Genomic DNA, 16,650 nt, shown 5'->3' with positions numbered 1-16,650 from the left:
GTGAGGTCTTGATACAGTCTCAAGAAATAGCAGATGTTTTGACTAAGAAAAAGTTAGTTTAACAAAAACAAAATATGTGTTGAGAGAATGTGGTAGAGAGAAGTATACATACTGGGGATGAAAATGGGAAGACCTAAGAGCTGAAACTTACTGCTGTATTGCAAAAAACACTGGACTGGTCATGGAAAGGAATTTTACTAACTCCAAATTATTTTTATCTATTCAAATATGTAGGATGTGCTGTATATGAGGCATCTTCAAAAAGTTCATCGAGTATGTGTACTATGAAAAACTAAGCATGGATTGAAAAGCGTTTTTGCACCAAAACCAGAATTATCTTTCAATTCTATATTTCCACAAACTTTTTGAAGTACCCCCATATAACATGACCTCCTTGATAGAAATTTATATTGGGAGTTAGTTATTAACTACTCACAAGGGAGAAAGGACAGCTTTTTATTTTCTTAGAAATTTATTATTGAATATAATGGATCACCTTTTTAATGTCCTATGCCAGAGAACAAATGTCCTGATAAATGAAATGAGCTGCTTAAGACATTGGACTGTTATTTTTTAGAGCTAAGGTGAAAATCACAGTCATCTTTTTCATTCTCACCCCTCAACAAATTGTTTCTTTTTCTGCAAGCAACATTTTTCTATTTCTTGGTGAGTGACTATATTTCTTTGAAAATGTCTGTGTTGAGTTGTCACAGTACTACGATAAATATGTTTTATTGGTTGATATATATGCCATCAGAGGCCAATGTAATAAAATGGCAGTGAACGTGAAACAGAATCTATTAAATGAACTTTTTCTATGCCAAAATATGTCTTCCTCATCCTCAAAATTGAAGATACTTATATAGGTTGTCACATTTTTCCCAGAGAGTAATTTGAAATAAATCATTTATGATGTAGTGCAAAAAAGCAATCATTTATACAGCATACTCTTGAGACCTCAAAGAGTTAATAAAGCTTGCTAAAGCATACTATATACTTCCCAAGAGTAGCCTAGATAGCTAGAGGAACTCCCTGGCAGCATAAAAATATTTTAGGGGGAGCCAAACCTATATGCAAACATATTTTCATTAAAGTGTGGAATGGTTTAGTATGATTTAGGCAAGTGTGTGTCCATTCTTGAAGAATTCATTAAACAGCAGCTGAGTTCTCCAAACAGTCTGCCTCCCAAAGTGGCATATTTAGACTCTGTTCTCCATTGAAAATATTAACTGTGAAATTTCATGTGTAAGCAGTAAATTACCAGGACTACACTGTGGACCAATTTTAGAAATAGCTAATCAAAGTCAATAAATTTCCCATTTGAGTGTGAGTATGTGGTGGTGATATGTAATAAGGACTGTTGATAGACACTCACTGGCCCAATTTCCTGCTTCATCAGAGCGTGTAACTGAGGTGAAGACTGACATCTTCGTCACAAGTTTTGGACCCGTTTCAGACCATGATATGGTAAGTGACACTGTATCTTTGATTTTTTGGGGGTACTTTCAAAATTGAACTTTTGTAAGAAAAATACAGACTAAGTATTTAGGGAACAACTTGAGAAAGCTTGACTGTATCTTCATGTCTCTGTGTATAATAACAAATATAATATTTATATAATAGAAAGACATATATTTGTTTGTCAGGACAATCTTATTTCTAATGATATCAACCACTGAAGTCTTTTCTTTCTCATCCCTGAAGTGGTAGCTTTTACTTGGTTTGCATTGGAATTCAAGTCACATTTCATTTGAGTTAGGAGGTCACGTTAACTCATGACACAAGGGAGAATTGAGTACAAATGGTACAAATGTTGAATGAGTCTTTGACCAAAATTAGAAAGAGAAATAGTTAAAACTAAATATGCCAGTGGGAAACATTTTGCTAAACTGATAAAGACACTCATTATTACCAAGAGAGAAAATCAAATGAACACAGGGATATATTCTTTTTGTTGTCCCAACCAAAATAAATTAGCATGAATTTCTTCATAGGGGTTAGTGAATAAGAAGAGCTCTGCAGATACTATGTGATATTTCTGAATTCATAAAAATCAAACTTCTACATAAGCAAAATATCATAAGGAGGCCATGAAGATATACTATTATGAATATTTCAAAGGGAGGTTGATAATTATTTTTGAAATGCTTTTTTTGTTAGCATAATCTGGATTTGAAAGTCCTTTGATTTCAAGATAGCCCAGAGTGACTCAGAATAAACATTACAGAAAATATTAATTTAGGTTAGCATTTCCAATGGTATGAGAACTCACAGTACACCCACTTGGCAGGATCAAAACTGAGAAGCTGTAAGGTAAGGAAACCTGTTTGAGTACATTTAATCTGTTGTCTTTCCAATTGCATTTGTTTGAAATTTTTCTTTTTGCCATTTAGTACCAGTTAATATTCTGGAAACCTAGTACCCTAGTACTTTGTAAACACTGAGAAATGTTGGCTCAAGGGATAATTAGACAATTTAGTTCAAAGGATAACTAAATATTTTAGATTTTAAGACAGATTTTATAATTTGTCGATGAATGTTCAAATAAAAAGCAATGGCATATATGAGAGAATACATAATGGTAGATGAAGATGCAGGCTTCTCAATCATACTGCTGAGTATATAATACCAACTTCAACTTAGAAGGGTATCTACTTGAGGAAATTACTTAATATCTATGAATCAATGTCTTCAAGTATGACATGCAAATAGTAACACCTCATGCAGTTATTACAAACACTCAATAAATTAATGGATTAAAGGTAATTAAAATTATTTTTTTAAGTTTTTTTATTTGAAAGGTAGACTGATAGGGAGGGAGAAAGAGAGAGAAGGAGGGAGAAAAAGAGGGATAGAGGGAGAGGGAGAGGGAGAGGGAGAGGGAGAGGGAGAGGGAGAGGGAGAGGGAGAGGGAGAGGGGAATTTTCCATCCATTAGTTCACTCCACAAATGGCTGAAACAGCCAGGGCTGGCATGGACCCAAGTACTTGGGCCATCCTCTGCTGCTTTCCCAGGTGCATTAGTGGTAGCAGGATTGGAAGAGGAGTAGCAAGGAATCAAACCAGCATTCATACAGGATGCCAACATGACAGGCTGCAGCTTAACCTGATTCACTACAGAACCATCCTCAAAACAATTCATGACATGTAATAAGGCATCAATAAGTGCTAACAATTACTTCTATGAAGTAAATAGAAATATGAAAGTAAACCATAATTGTGTATTCATCTGACAATTCATTCTGTCATATTGTCAATCCATAGAACACTTTATTGAAATAATGTGTGATACTTTTTTTTCTAAATCGATCACTTTCTGAGGACCTATAGTGTTTCTCCCATGTCAAAACTCTGTCTTTGTACATTATTCTCTTCTGGAACCCACATAATTAAGGATCTGTACTAGGTCCTAGCCAGGTTTAAGGACAAATTGAAACTCTTCTGTCTATACTGCTCACAATTCATAAATGCTTTTAGCACTCTCTTACAGTTATTTCTGATATCTATTTGCTTTAATCATCTGTATGAGTCTTGCTTTCTCTGAGGCAATACAATGTAGAGTTTAGCTGGATTGGTTTTAGGATTCAGGCTGGGAAATTCAAATCTCATCAACCAACTGCAGCATGACCTTGGACAAATTGCTTAAGCTCCTAAGGCACAGAATCTCTCAGTGCGTGTATTATTATACATGTATATAATAAATAGGTAAATAAAGTATATGTCATTAGTGCCCAATAACTAACAACTATTATCATTCTTGCTTCTAAACTCTTTTTGTAGACTTCATGGAGATTTCATCTTTTCTTCACCAATCTAAATCCTGTATTTTTACAGGTTTACATTAGATGCAAAAGCTTGATGGAATCAGTTTTCATTGTTCAGATAACAAATCAGCCCTCGTTTTACGCATTTTAGTCACATGCATTAGCTATAAAATATAATTTAGTATTTGGCCACGTATAGAGCATTGCTCTATAAAGTTATTTGTATTATATAAATGTTATTTTCCTTAATCAGTATCAAAAAATGTAAGACATGCTTAATTCATCTCACATAATACCTATCAGTGCATTGTGGCTTCGAGTCACTATTGAATTATTGTTGACTTCATGATAGATACAGTAGCCAATATTATTTTGAAAATTGAGGTCTAGGCCAGAGCCGTGGCTCACTAGGCTAATCCTATGCCTGTGGCGCTGGCACCCCAGGTTCTAGTCTTGGTTGGGGCGCCGGAATCTGTCCGGTTGCTCCTCTTCCAGTCCAGCTCTCTGCTGTGGCCCAGGAAGGCAGTGGAGGATGGCCCAAGTGCTTGGGCCCTGCACCCGCATGGGAGACCAGGAGGAATTACCTGGCTTCTGGCTTTGGATCGGCACAGTGCTGGCCATAGTGGCCATCTGGGGGGTAAACCAATGGAAGGAAGACCTTTATCTCTGTCTCTCTCACTGTCTAACTCTGCCTGTCCAAAAAAAAAAAAAAAAAAAATTGAGGTCTAATGGAAATCAGTACATAACAGCTCTTTCCTTTCTGAATTATGAACCTTTTGGAAAATAGGACAATATTGTAAGGGACATGGGTAATGGGAGTAACATGTTTATTACCAATAATGATGTTGCTGAATGTGTCTTATATCTACTTACAAGTCGGTTGCAGAGAGTAAGCACCAGAATCAACCGGATTAACCTACTCAGTCACAAGTGGTGTTGACCTACCTCTGCCACAGTATAGATTGTCCATGTAAAGCTTCTAGCATGGAGGAACATAACTGAATTTGTCTGTTATGGACAGCCAACATCCAAAATGAAAAAAGGACAAAAAAGGACTAAAATATGTAAAATTGTTTTTTCCTCCAAAATTCACACATCAGATTAAATGACTCTTCCCCATTCCTCTCTTCCAGTAGAAGAATATAAGGGAAAATAGATTATTCGGATATTTTATACTGGTAAAGCTCTTTTCTCATTGATAAAATCATCAAGAGAGGGGTGAGGGGTGGGCACAGTGGCATAGAAGGCTAAGCCTCCATCTGCAGTGTCCACATCCCATATGGGCACTGGTTCAAGTCCTGGTGCTCTACATTTTTCTTTTTATTTGACAGGCAGATTTAGACAGTGAGAGAGAGAGACAGAGAGAAAGGTCTTCCTTTCATTGGTTCACCCCTCAAATGGCTGCTACGGATCCGAAGCCAGGAGCCAGGTGCTTCCTCCTGGTCTCCCATGTGAGTACAGGGGCCCAAGCACTTGGGCCATCCTCCACTTTCTTCCCAGGCCACAGCAGAGAGCTGAACTGGAAGAGGAGCAACTGGGACTAGAACCCGAAACCCATATGGGATGCTGGCCCCACAGACAGAGGATTAATCAAGTGAGCCACGGTGCTGGCCTCCTGGTGTTCTACTTCTGATCCAGTTCCCTGATAATTCCCCTAGAAAAGCGGTAGAAAATGACCCAAGAACTTGGGCTCCTGCACCCATGTGGGAGGCCCAGAAGAAGCTCCTGGCTCCTGGCTTTGGCCTGGCCCAGCCTAGCGGTTAACGGTCATTTGGAGTGTGAAACAGCAGATGGAAGATTTCTGTCTCTCTGTCTCTCTCTTTCTCTCTCTGAATCTCTGCTGTTCAAATAAATAATTTTAAAAAAACAGGGGTCAAACATCCCATATTGATCACAATACTAATAATGATTTAAAATGTAAAGATGAATATTCTATTCTGTCTCTGATACCTACCATGGTGTCTCACACAGAATTAGTTTTCATTAGGAGTTGTTTGGGGACAGTGCCCCAGAGAAGGGAATGTATAGCAGAAAACTTTCCTTTGAAAAATATTTAACATGCCTTTCAGTTACTGGTTCCAGTTAACTGTAATTTAGGGAACCAACTGTTTTTTTTTTTTTCTCCCTCCAAATAAAAAATGCACAATGGGGTTTTTAAAAAAAGATTTACTTATTTGAAAGGCAGAGAAATAGAGCGAGGAAGAAAGAGACAAGGAGAGAGGGAGAGAAAAAGAGGGGGAGAGGAGAAAGAGGGGGAGAGTGAGTGTGAGAGAGTTCTTCTATCTACTGCTTCACTCCGCAAATGGCTACAATGGCTAGGGACTGACCATGCCAAAGCCAGGAGCCTGGAACTCCATTCTGGTCTCCCATATGGGTGACAGGGGCCCAAGCATGTGGGCCATCATCTATTGCCTTCCCAGATGTATTATCAGGAAGCTGGATAAGAACTAGTCATTACTAGAACTGGCACTCCAATATCGTAAACATCTGCTTAATACACTGCACCAGGATGCCTTCTTCCAGAATAGGATTTCTGAAACACCATTAACTCTGTGGTCATCAAGAGCAAGCAATATTTCATATATGACCTTTGGTTACATAATAGATAAAAGAAGTGGATATAATGTCCAAGCCAGTGATACTGTTACTACCTATTATTTAAAGCTTCTGAAAAAGACAATGTTTGTTCTATTAAAGATCAAATTAGCTTTAGACCTGCAAATGTTTTCCTAAGTTGTTAGAGGACATTATACCTGAGTACCTTGCTTTAGTAGATTAATCATTTAAACCATACTATGTAAGAATCATGAAAAAGAAGTAACGGTGTTTTTTAGAAACAAAATTTCAAGGAAGAATGACAAAGCTACTTTTTAAACAGAAAAAGTTTTGTATTTTTTAAAGTGAGAACTGATGAAATATTTAATTAATAATAATCACATCATTTCACATTATTAAATTTTCAAAATATTTTAGGCACAATGTTGAAAGAGTTATAGACCTTATTTCATTCAATCCCTATATAAAACCTTTTAGCTAAATATTACTCCTATCCACATATTCCAGAGAAGGAAAGTGACCTGCTAAATGTACCAACTGAATCCCAGTCCAATCATCCCCAGAGACTCAATAGCTCCCAAGGCATCTGACGTTATCTAGAATGGAAAACAAAATTAGGGCAACTCCTTAATTTTATTTTAAAAACCACTAATTGGCAATCAAACAGTGCATTCCCAGAGCACCAGGTTCTAACAGAAATATCCAGGCAGCACAGTCATAGACTTGTTTTCCACAGTGCTTAAACTGTACTAAGTCAAAGCATACACAGATGGTAATAAATGGTGCAAGTGGGAACACTTCAATACAATATTTATTTAGGAACATAGCGGATGTTTTGTCCCAGATCTTCAGAAGGTTCTCATTCTCCAGGGACTTAACTCTATTGAACAGAGTAACTCAGATTTTCACTTTGGTAGTGAGGGTAGAACCTTTGAACTTGAACAAATTCTTTCATAGTGCTCCCTACTTATTCAGACTCTGTTCCATGGAGTCCTGCCCTTAGCATTCTGCTGTACTTTGCTTGTTCTGACTATCTTCTTGTTTTCCAGGGGTTTCCTGTCCCACAATCCTCCCAAAGAAATACCACTTTCTCATTCGCAGCATGTTAATGAAATAATCAAAGGGGAGACAAATAATTTCTAACATTCATTAAGCACTTCCTAGATTCTAGGCATTTTCACTAGCTGTTCACAAGCATTAAATCATTTCTCACAATAGCCAAGTGCATTATTTCCAGATTGGGGAGACTAGGGCTTTGCAAGGATAAGAAAATTACCAGAGACCAGCTAGCTGGCAGGTTAGGAACTTGCAATCATTGATACCATGCCATGGGCTTTGCGTCTTTCCACTGTCATTCCAACTTGCTAAAGAAGGGGTTCTGTCCCATCTTGATTCAGATGCTCATTCTTAATCTATGAGCTGTGACCATGGGGCAAAGTGATGTTATACATCAGCAGGTACTGGAGGCACCAGCTACTACTATGCTGACCATGCAGGAGCAGTTCTCAGAAAATGGGAGATCAAATATTTACACTTTCTGTTAGGCAGAGAGTGTAGGCTGGTCTTTGTTAACTGCTTTAATTTCAGCTTTTCCTTCTATCAGAGGGAATAATCAAAATGAAGTTTACCCAGTTATACTTGCTCTTTTTGTATGTGTGTATGGCTGAGTGGTAAAGATTTGAAAGGAGAGTGATGAATGAGTTTGGCAATTTCATTGTCTGCCAGTAGCACAGGTAAGTAAAGCTGGTGTTGAATGTATACAGGTGCCAGCACTAGGGTGTTAGAATGTTTTGACATAATTTTTTGGAGTCATTGCCCTTGGGATATATCTTGTCAATATTTGATAATACAAGTTTAACATTTATTTTGTGTTCAAATGATTATCTTGGTAACAGATGAACCAAACTTTTGGTCATAGTCAATTTAGGCATCCTTGGAACCTTGATTTCTAAGTGGTCATTCTTTCTACCCTTGATTAAAAGTCGTTCTTCAGATAGTTAATAAAGCTCATGTATCAAAATCCTGAGTAACAAAAATATCATATATTGTATCCCACATCTGAAGCCTGTGTTGTTCAGAGAGGGGAACATGCCCAGCCCAGGGTGAACCCATCCATCTGTTTACTTGATAGACACTACCATACTGTGTCATCTTCTGATGTGAATCCACAATGGCCCTCCGCATTTCTCCCGTCATAGAAAGTGCTGTTCTCTGTCTATCCAATTCTTCCACAAGCATTTCTTATAATATCCATGCCTAAACAGTTTGTCCCTGCAGATGCTCAAGAAGTGTGTGTTGGTGAGTAAATTTCTATCATTTGTCACTTTTTCATTTGACACTTGAAGGCACAGAAAAACCAAATAAACAAATGACACACCTTGTCTTGCCACAAAGACAGACTGGCATCATGGTATGCTCCCTTGTTTCTCTCTCCACTGCAGTGAGCAGTATGCTTTGTGCATCATAAACCATCCAATAATAATTGTGTTACTGAATCAGCAACTGCTCACCAATGCCAAAAGTGTGCCAGAAAGACATATTCTCTTTCATATTGTTTTAAACCCTGTAAAGGAGACAAGTAGATACATTTGTGCACAAAAATACCTATAGATGGACATTATTATTGTGTTTCTCCAAAACCCAAAATATGTAAGATTAAAAAACAGCTGCTTTTTGATGCATCATGTTTAGAATATTAGGAAAACGTTATATGATGTTGTCAATTTAGTCCTCCTTCTGGTTAAGAGAATTCTCAGATTAATGGAGAATGTGGTAACGTTCATTTCAAATCATTGATTCCAAATATCGTGCTAGTGTAGCAAGTCTTGCAGGAAGATGGGTAGAATCCTTTGCAATTTTTAGAGCTGCTAAGTCATATTGCTTGTTTTTAGATTAGCAGATGTTTGTCTCTGGGTATTGCCATAAGGAATGCTGTGTTTATTCAAATAAATAAATTCCCTGGCTATGAATTCTGATGAGCTCCACACACTTTTCATGTGACTTCCACATATATACAATCACAAATACACACTCACACACACACACGTGCACTCTGCATTGTTTTTCTTTTTTAGTAGTGATCCAAACTATCAGTGGAAATGGATTCCTTATTTTCATTGTGTAGGAGAATTGAAAGTCTACATAGACTGCCCATGACAACAATGTTTACTTAACCAAAAAGATGATAGGATTTTCACACTCCAAGCAGAACCATGAATAACTTGGGTGAGGGTGTTCAGTTTTCAGAGACAATAGAAAAACATTATTTTAAGGCTGGAAACATCTAATGTAAATGTTGTTCTGTAAATAATTCCCTCTAATGTGAGTTTGATTTTATTGTAATAGATTTTATTTCTTTGACTGCTGGTGTGGTGGAGGTGATGGTAGACATTGGGGTGTTAATCTGTTTTCACATTCTGATAAGATATTTTGGCCACACTTTTCTGACCAAGAAGTATGTCAGGAATTTTAGAAATTAAAAAAAAATCATTATGCCAACCAGTGATTCACCTGACACCAAAACATACCACAAGCTATCTAGCTCATCTTTTGCTTCCAAACTCATAAAAATTATGCATGTTCTATGTGAGATGTTTGCACTGCAAAATACAACACAGTGAACTCTTTGCCATTTTCCAAAACTACCTAGGAATACACAATTGATGTATTTTTCCGTCAAAGCTGGAAGGATGAAAGGTTGAAATTTAAAGGACCCATGACAGTTCTCCGGTTAAATAACCTAATGGCAAGTAAAATTTGGACCCCAGACACCTTTTTTCACAATGGAAAGAAGTCAGTGGCCCATAACATGACCATGCCCAACAAACTGTTGAGAATCACAGAAGACGGCACCTTGCTGTACACCATGAGGTAAGGAAGGTTATCCTGATTAATGCTTTATGATGTATGCAATATTCTGCTCCTATTCTATGGTCTTCTGTAAGGAGCTATGCTAAGGTTCAAATCGAATGGCTGCTCAAATAGGATTGGTGGTGCTCATCTTCCTAGAACAGGAGTGAAGTTTTCTGACCAGTATAGAGGGGCAGTGAAAGAATTTGTATGAATGGGAACAAAAGTAAGAGCAGAGGTATTGTGATAAAATAAAAACAAAAATCAAACAGAAAGCAAAAAAAAAATAGTAAGTAGCTTATATTTTCCATCCTCACAATTTCTTATCACTTTTGCTATATTGATCACATTCTTTAACTGGCTAACAATGTAATTTAATCAATAAGTAATTCACTTCATATTTGCTTTAATCAGTATTATAATCACTTAAAGATTTAACTGGCTTGTTATAAAGCTATGCTATAACATTTCTTGAACTACTTAATAAAATGAGTAAAAAAAAAAAACACAACTCTTGCTAAAAAGCGTAAGATGGAAATGAGGATAAATTCTCTCATAATGCTACAGACAGCAAATATATTCCAATGAATTCTTTCCCTAGCAATCCTTTTTTAAAAACATGAATAGAATTCACATTCCCAGAACACCCTAGGGATTCCTGGCTTCAATTAGGCAGTGGATTTGTAAATAAAACTAAACGGTTGGAATAAAATGAGATCACATGCAAATTCTCAAGGGGACTTTACGTTAATCTCGATCTCACAGAGCCTGAAGACACTGATCCTTCAGCTATTCCTTTGTTACCTTATGCACACATTGCTACTTGGGTGAGGGTTGGGCAACCGTGTTTAAAACAAGATAAGTTATTTTCCTTGATATTCATAGCTTTTTCCCAACCAAGGATGAATTACTTCTGCAAACATTTATTTGCCTAAATCTTGGGTTATTCCCTAAGAATTTGCTGTAGCTATGTGGAGTCGCTGATGGTGCTTGTTATGGAAAACATTAGCAATACCTGAACATTGTACAAGATAGGTGCTGTCTAGTTTCTCAAAGAAAACAAAGAAAAATAGACAGAATACAGTTGTAAACCATTCTTTTTGGGTCATTTGATTATTAATAGCTCGGTGTAACTACAGTTTATATTCTTCTCTGTTTTGTTGCTATATTTACTAAAATTGATAATATCACCCTTGTTTATGGAGCTAATCTATAGGGCTCTTGTTTGTATCTTTATTTCCCTTAATGAATAAGGCTGACTGTGAGAGCAGAATGTCCAATGCATTTGGAGGACTTTCCTATGGATGCTCATGCCTGCCCACTAAAATTTGGAAGCTGTGAGTATTTCACTTCAAACTTCCTTTATTATTACGAAAGATCTAAGACTATACACAAAATAACCTTCAATTAGAAAGAAAGATATTAGAAAGATAAGAACGTCAAGAAAACTTTCAGAGCAATGTATTCAAAAGACTTTCTATTTAGAAATCCTTGACTTAACTTTTAATAAAAGTTATTTCAAGAGAGGAGTGATTTCCTAACTACTGGGCTGGACAACACAGTTTAAATTATTTAGTGGAACAATTCTATTTTTGCTGAAGTTGTATTCACAGAAAAAGGAGTGGAGTGTAGGTGCTTATATCGCATGAATAACATTTTCCTACTAATAAATGAAGAACTTTATGTTTATCATACATCAGTAGTTAGGTTTGTTTGTTTATTTTAAATTGGTCACCCGGTGGTAATATTAATAGGTGGTGAAGGATTACAAGTAGGTGTTTGTTATTAAATGAAGTTTACACCTACATTATTTTCAGAAAGGAAATGTACCCTAATCATATTCTTAGAAAATTACTAATTTATTTGTATATATTGATATTCTTGAAAGTATCCTGTATAACTTCTCTTTATGATAGCTTTCTGGGTTTCTGGGTTTCTGCTGTTTGAAAATATTGAGGAGCATTTCAGAGGATCCATGAAAAGGGTGGCCAGGAGAATCAGGTTATGATTTTCCCTCCATCCCTCTGCTTTTGACTGGTATGCATGCATAAAATGAGTGGGAATAATAATTCCCAGTTTCCTGCAAAGGAATTACTTAGAAGGACTGAGTCAACTCCCGGAATACCTAACAAGCTTTCTGTCCTCACCAGACAGGCAGTCTGAGCAACTATTTTGGTGAAGATATGATTCATAGAAGAAAAATACTGGTAGTGTAGGAAGAGAGCAGGCAAAGAAAATAGCAAAGGACCTTCAGGCTGCTAGCAGTGCTAGTCATGGAAAGACAAATGACTCTATTTATAAATCTCATTGTATACTAAAGCCCAAGGATAAATGACTTTAAAAACTATCAGCTAAACAAGCTTTTGGTGGTAACTTTCTTCCCACTACCCTTTTCTCAAATCTTGCATATGTTCTGTATCACACACTACTGGTTTTCTTCCATTATCAGTTCAATTTTTAACAATGATAATGTGTTTTATGTGTTTCATGGATGTCAGAATGTATATTAGATTCATTCATTCATAAGGCCATCTAAACCACAGCATAAGCTATAGTTAAGAAGATAATACATCATAGTTTGCTTATGACAGTACTAAGTTATGCTTAATATCCTGGTATAATTATTTATTTATTTATTTATTTGACAGGTAGAGTAAGAGAGAGAGAGAGAGAGAGTCTTCCTTCCATTGGTTCACTCCCCAAATGGCCACTATGGCCGGCACTGTGCCAATCCAAAGCCAGGAGCCAGGTGCTTTCTCCTGGTCTCCCATGCAGTACAGGGGCCCAAGGACTTGGGCCATCCTCCACTGCCCTCCTGGTCCACAGTAGAGAGCTGGACTGGAAGAGGAGCAGCCGGGACTAGAACTGGCGCCCATATGGGTTGCCGGCGCCACAGGGGGAGGATTAACGAAGTGAGCCATGGCTCTGGCCCAATATCCTGGTATAATTACTAATAGTATCCTCTTTTTCCTGAAAAAAAGTCTAAATTTTGACAATGAATTACTCATTTTCGTCATTTTTAAATAGGTATGCTTTTAGCAGTTAAGATAGCTATAAAAAAAGGGGAAGGTTTTTTATTTCATATATGATGGATGAACATAAGTGACTGTGTTTTTCTAAATATTTACTTATTTATTTGGAAGGCATAGACAGAGGGAGGGAGGGAGGGAGGGAGAGAGGAAGGGAATGAGAGAGGGAGAGAAGGAGAGAGGTGGTGGGGGGAGGGACTCCATCTGCTGATTCACTGCTCAAATGGTAGCAATGGCAGGGGCTGAGTCAGGCTGAAGCCAGGAGCACTACATCCAGGACTCCCATGGGGGTGAAGGGTCCCAAATACTTGGGCCATCTTCCATTGCTTTTCCAGGCACATTAGGAGGGAGCCAGATTGGAAATGGAGCAGCTGGGACTTGAATCAGAGCCCACAAGGGATGCCAGTGTCACAGGCAGTGGCTTAACCCACTACCATGCTGCCCCAAGTGATTGTTGATTGCTTGCTGGTTAGCTCAGCATTTTTTTTTTATACAGAAAATCAATTTAGTATATATTAAGTAAAGATTTCAACAGTTTGCACCCACATAGAAACACAAAGTGAAACATACTGTTTGAGTACTACTAGTTATAGCATTAAATCACAATGTACAGCACATTAAGGACAGAGATCCCACATGAGGAGCAAGTGCACAGTGACTCCTGTTGTTGACCCAACAAATTGACACTCTAGTTTATGGCACCAGTAACCACCCTAGGCTCTCCTCATGAGTTGCCAAGGCTATGGAAGCCTTTGAAGTTCTCCGACTCTGATCATATTTAGACAAGGTCATAAAAGACAGGGTGAGGATAGTAACCAATGATCCTAAGAGTGGCATTAACCAGGTCTGAACAATTATACAGCATTAAGTGGGGAAGAGGACCATCAGTACACACAGGTTGGGAGTAGAGGCATTGGTGGTAGAGTAGAGGTTATGATTACAAAGGAATGAGGCCCAAGTGCGCTAGACAGGGTCTAGAACAAAGGACAGAGTCATTATTAGAGGAGCTAAGAAAGGTGCTGTCTAAGCTACAAGTAATTTTTCTGATTGAGAGGCAAATAGAACCTGACAGAAGGGGCTTGATAATAATCTGTTGGGCTTTAGGCCTTGTAAGTTAAGAGGCCCAGACCTATCTATCTCTTCACATGGGGTACATCCTAAGGGAGGTGTGAACCTCCTAAGGGAAGGCACTCTGTTGACTTTCATTACTTGGCTGGCCTGGGAGGAGAGCTGGCCAGGTAAAGGCAGGGGGCATCTCTAACAAGAAATTTACAGTTCTGCCTGCAATGTTGCTGACCCTACTTGACCATCCCCTCAGCTGCAGTGGTCACTTTGGAAGTTGGGCTGAGTGAAGGGCTTTTCAGCTTAGAGCCAATAAGATCTGTGGCTCTGACCTGGGCATCCTTCGACTCCAGGGCAGGTCCATTTCCAGTGATCCAACTCTTGGCAGAGCTGCCAGGGCTCTTCACAAGCTGACTTCTGCTGAAGCCCAGGCTTACCACATTGAAAGCCACTGCAGTGGACTGGCCTGTTGGGTCTCCTTGAGGGCAGATCACTGTCCAGATCAGCCATTAATAGGCCTGCCACCCATTGCTTCTGATGCCTAGCTTTCTTTTCCTCCTGGTTTTTGTTAAAGCAGACCAGAGGATGCAAGTCAAGGGAGTGCCCGTGTCCCATCTCTAATCTTCGGTGGCCTGAACTACAAGTCTATAGTCACAGGCATGTTCTGTAGTAGTTTTTCTAAGGTAGATAATTTGGTGAAATACTCAGCAACAAATGCTTACGAAGCTTCTGAAGCAACCTCATCCATATGTTGATAAGAATGGAACACATAAAAGCAGATGTTTTCCTTACCACTTTCTCTGAGATTCTGATTGTCTGTGTTAAATGACACTTTCTGCCTGGTAGGGATAAAGCTCTATCTCTTCATATAGCCAGTTAACCAGAAGAAACGTGTGTCATACAGCTGTCATCTTTTAATACTTTTCAAGGAAAACACAAAATAAGGCTTTGATAAAGAAGCAAATTGGGCTATGGATTCTGACATTAAGACCTAAACAAGCCCTGAGCGGAGCAAGGGCCTAATACATGATTGGGTTTTTTCTGACCAACTGATTATCAAGCTAAAGGAGGAGAGAGAGAATGAGTGAAATGTGGAAGAATTCTGAAAACACAAATTTAGAATTTAGTTTACCTGCTCTGTATAAATGGAAAAATAAAGGCCCATAAAAATGAAGCTACAGTGTCAGTTAGCAATGATCCTTTTGATACTAAATCAATGGCGTCACTGACATACCATTACAAAGATCTTTCAACCATCACCCAAAGCTTTTTACCTTGTCTCTAAATTTTTTCTTCTTAAATATGATTTATTTGAAATCATACTTTAAAATTTTTGACTAGGAAACATGAAGTTGAAAACTATATTTAACCTCTTTTCTTTATGTTGAAATCTCAAATCAAGTACATTTATATAGAGAACACTTTCCAGATACTGAAATCTGAGGAAACAATAGGATATATCACCTACGATAAGACCTTAAGTATATCTATCTTCCTCCTCTATCTCGAAATACCAGCTTTCATCCTGTGCATTTACTCTGCTTTGTAAGTCTCCAAAAGAGATGTGAATAATGAATAATTTGCACTTTCACAGTGATACCATATCTATAATAATTACACATTTTTATACACAGTGATGTATATGAAGTTGAGACTAAATTTATAACACATTTTTTCTCTACAACTATATTGGCTTTCCAGTGACAACACAGAAAAAGATATAAAAATGCAGTCTCCAAGCATTGCTGTTAACAGCAGTGTAATACAATGGCATGGGATTTAGATTTTTGTGAAATGGCACAGATCTAGAATTGGCTTCATCACTAATTATATGACTACTAAGTATCTCTGCTTGGTTTCTGAGCATATAATATACTGTTTTTGCCTGGAAAAAAACCTTACAAACAGCAGTGGAGTAGAATAAATTATATCGTAAGGTTTGTTTTTTTTTTTTTTTTTTTTTTTTTTTACAGGCAGAGTGGACAGTAGAGAGAGACAGAGAGAAAGGTCTTCCTTTGCCGTTGATTCACCCTCCAATGGCCGCCACGGTAGGCGCGCTGCGGCCGGCACACCGCGCTGTTCCGATGGCAGGAGCCAGGTGCTTCTCCTGGTCTCCCATGGGGTGCAGGGCCCAAGCACTTGGGCCATCCTCCACTGCACTCCCGGGCCACAGCAGAGAGCTGGCCTGGAAGAGGGGCAACCGGGACAGGATCGGTGCCCCGACCGGGACTAGAACCCGGTGTGCCGGTGCCGCAAGGCAGAGGATTAGCCTACTGAGCCGCGGCGCTGGCCCTATCGTAAGTTTTTAAACTTAGTTTTCCCACTAAATAGTGGTATAGGCTTAAACAAGTCATTCAGTGCTCTGTTCCTCAGTTTAGCATCTATAAAATA

At 38.2% G+C, this 16,650-nt stretch overlaps 1 protein-coding gene across 1 annotated transcript in view; it reads left to right on the top strand.

The window, feature by feature from the left end:
• Positions 1-16,650, top strand: part of GABRA1 (gamma-aminobutyric acid type A receptor subunit alpha1) — a 53,007-nt gene that overhangs the window by 15,823 nt on the left and 20,534 nt on the right. The window contains exons 3-5 of the mRNA XM_062189676.1: positions 1,400-1,467; positions 9,969-10,189; positions 11,423-11,505. Coding sequence (XP_062045660.1) covers positions 1,400-1,467; positions 9,969-10,189; positions 11,423-11,505 — 372 coding nt within the window. The remainder of the gene's footprint in view (positions 1-1,399; positions 1,468-9,968; positions 10,190-11,422; positions 11,506-16,650) is intronic.

Source organism: Lepus europaeus, chromosome 4 (genome assembly GCF_033115175.1).
Source record: "Lepus europaeus isolate LE1 chromosome 4, mLepTim1.pri, whole genome shotgun sequence".
Taxonomy (NCBI): Eukaryota; Metazoa; Chordata; class Mammalia; order Lagomorpha; family Leporidae; genus Lepus; species Lepus europaeus.
Note: the sequence above shows the minus strand (reverse complement) of the source record. Positions and strands in the feature narration are given on the sequence as shown.